General features: G+C 48.5%; 1 protein-coding gene across 1 annotated transcript; it reads left to right on the plus strand.

Moving 5' to 3' along the window:
- Positions 1–677: 677 nt before the first annotated feature.
- Positions 678–1,301, plus strand: LOC126455905 (uncharacterized). Its single transcript, XM_050091662.1, has one exon. The coding sequence runs from the start codon at positions 678–680 to the stop codon at positions 1,299–1,301; it is 624 nt and encodes a 207-aa protein (XP_049947619.1).
- The last annotated feature ends 1,697 nt before the right edge of the window (positions 1,302–2,998 follow it).

The following is a 2,998-nucleotide window of genomic DNA, read 5'->3' on the forward strand; positions in this document are numbered from 1 at the left end:
AGAGTAGCTGTAGTTCAATTGTTGCCGTATTATATCATTTGTTTACTCGTTTCCACGGAAGTGAAGTCCATCTCGGCTGGAAATTGTTCCGCAGCGGCTCTTTTCTCATAATGGCCGACAGATGTCTTCGTCTTGTGGTGGAACCACTATGTTTCTTGTGGCAGTCGGTCGGGTTAATGCCCATGAGATGTAGAAATCGATGTAAGGCATGCAGACGAGTATCTTCCAGATTGTGTAAACGTGCTAAGTCAGCTTCAAATCCTTGGTTGCTTATCGTTATTGTTACCGCTGTTTTGGACATATATAGTATGCTACATCTTTATAGTCATTGGTCTATTATCGTAATATTTATAGATATATCTGTGAGGCTGGTACATTACTCCAAAGTGGTGTGGATTCTCGTCGATAGTACTGTATATAGGCTGAAAGATTTGAGACTTTTCCTCGTGGCTTTAGATTACTTCGATAAATGTGTTGGGCAAGGAGAGGAGAAGAGGAGGAAGGTACTAGGAGCAGCATTCACTTGTGTGTTTTTGCTTCTGGTACTCAGCGAATATGTGGCACTTCTCGGTTACATATGTCCAAGCACACAGTGGTTAGCGGGGGTATTGAGGTTTCTCCACGCAGTTTTTGGATTTCTAGACAACCTCGTCACATTTTACGTCGTGGTACTAGTCATGGAGGTGTGGGTCAGGTTCGGAGAGTTGAACAACTGTATCACGGTCGCCATAGCGGGGCGGGGAGGTCCTCGCCTTTCCCAACTGCTGCTGGATCGCATCCGGTGGGACGACCGTCGGGTGGAGCTACGTCAGATCTGCCACGCACACGCTGCTCTCCACCGGGCGGCGGAGCTGCTGCAGCGGCACCTCGGCACCACCGTGGCTCTGGCGGTGGCGAACTCCTTCTGGGGCGGCATCTACAGCTCCTACGGACTGCTGGTGCTGTGTACGGTTCCGAAGCGGACGCACGCCTCCGTCATCAACCGCTCGGTGTGGCTGTCGCTGTTCTGGGTCTCGCTGAACGCCGTGCGGCTGTCGGCTCTGGCGGTGTGCTGCTCGGCGACCTGTGACCGGGCGGAGAGCGCGCTCGTGCTGGTGCAGCGGTCCGCGGCGATGACGCCGGCGGTGGAAAGCCACGCCGGGGCTGCGGAACTGGCGGCGCTGCAGAGCCAGGTGGCCGCCACGCCTCGCCTCGCCTTCACCGCCGCCGGCTTCCTCACGGTCGACCGCCGCCTGCTGGTAACCGTCCTCAGTGCCACCGTCACCTATCTGGTTATTCTGGGACAAATCGCTACGTTGTGATCACTGTGTTGTCGGAGCCTTCTTGACGGCAGGCCTGAACAAAGTCTTCTCGGTTTATAAGTCATGCCACTTGCATAAACCACTCGAGCTTCCGACGGCTGTCTCCGCCATCATAAAAATGAGAAAAAAAAAACGCCGAACGGCGGCGCTAGTACGGTGTTTCACTTATATGGGCGCCATAGCAACGTCTCGAATCTTCCAGAGAGGGCCGTTGTGATGCATGAGCGGAAGACCAGTTGGGCGCCTGTCTGGCGCAGTATCAGTGACGTCAGAGGGCGCGACGCGCCGGCGTCAACACTGAACTCTTTCTACTCCTGATGACGGTGGTGAAGTCATCCATCAAAAACTAAAGCGTTTTATTCGAAGTGTTGCCAGATCTTCGTGCTACCTAACATCACTGATCCCGTGGCAAACTGCGACGAGCTGCCCAACTCATCTTCCGCGCATGCGCCACATCTGCCCTCACTCTGGGCAGTTACAGACACTGCTGTCCTGCCTGTATAATCGGAACACCATGCCAGCCCTGTTGTCACAGTTTTATACTCCTGATGAAGACGGAGATGGATGTCGAAAGCTTGTCTTATTTAGTCGGACTCAGTTTGCAAATCTAGACGCTTTTGTTCAGCTATGTGAAATGACCTAAATATTGCATTGATTGAATTCCTTAAATGTTGAATGCCATTCTTCGAGTCGGCTGGTGTGGCCGTGCGGTTCTAGGGGCTTCAGTCTGGAACCGCGTGGCCGCTACAGTCGCAGGTTCCAATCCCGCCTCGGGCATGGATGTGTGTGATGTCCTTAGGTTAGTCAGGTTTACGTAGTTCTAAGTTCTAGGGGGCTGATGACCATAGATGTTAAGTCCCATAGTGCTCAGAGCCATTTGAATCATTTGAACCACTCTTCGACTATCAACGTGCTAATATAATTTGTAGTTCACTGCTCCGCCATTAACTTCCTAAAGCAGTACAATGCAATTTCTCCCCCGAGAAAAAAAATCGCCGTCGAAGATCTGGACATTTCAAAGGGCTCTTAACTGCAAAGCATTTCGAGCATTTTTCATTGTGTAGCTGATATTTCAACGCGTAGTGTGTAAGCCTCGTATTTTCAACGGCCGTGCTGCAATTGCCGCTATTTGCAATTTATCTTCTTCTTCTGTAGTGCTCAATCCAAGGATTGGTTTGCAACAGCAACAATGGAAGCTTGTGTCCATTCTGTGCGTCTTTCAGCTTTTCTCTTCATTTCTTTATAGGTGTTACATCCCACATCTTTCAAGATTTGATCCATGTACCTCAGTTGTGGTCTTCCTCTTGGTCTTTTTCCCTCGACATATCCCTCTATAATTGTGTCAGGAGTCCTTTATGTCTTAATAGATGGCCTGTAAATTGAACTCTTCTTTTAACAATGAAACTCCAGAAGCTTCTCTTCTCACCTGCTCTTTCCAGAACCACTTCGTTTGTGACCTTGTCGATACATTTTATTTTGAGCATTTATTATAAATTAGACATATTAACTAACAAATACTGAAAGCTATTTATTAAAAAAATGAAAACAAATTGCCACTAGCGAGAACCACGCTATAGCCTTAGTGAACACAACATTCATGAGCTATGCACGGGTTTAGCAATTTATATGCACTTTTAATTCAGTCAGAGATTTATTATAAATTATAAATATTAACTAACAAATACTGAAAGCTATTT

This window comes from Schistocerca serialis, chromosome 2 (assembly GCF_023864345.2).
Source record: "Schistocerca serialis cubense isolate TAMUIC-IGC-003099 chromosome 2, iqSchSeri2.2, whole genome shotgun sequence".
In the NCBI taxonomy this organism is placed as follows: Eukaryota; Metazoa; Arthropoda; class Insecta; order Orthoptera; family Acrididae; genus Schistocerca; species Schistocerca serialis.

Excerpts from the sequence above, each read along its gene's own strand:
- LOC126455905 (XM_050091662.1), top strand. The coding sequence starts at position 678 with ATGGAGGTGTGGGTCAGGTTCGGAGAGTTGAACAACTGTATCACGGTC.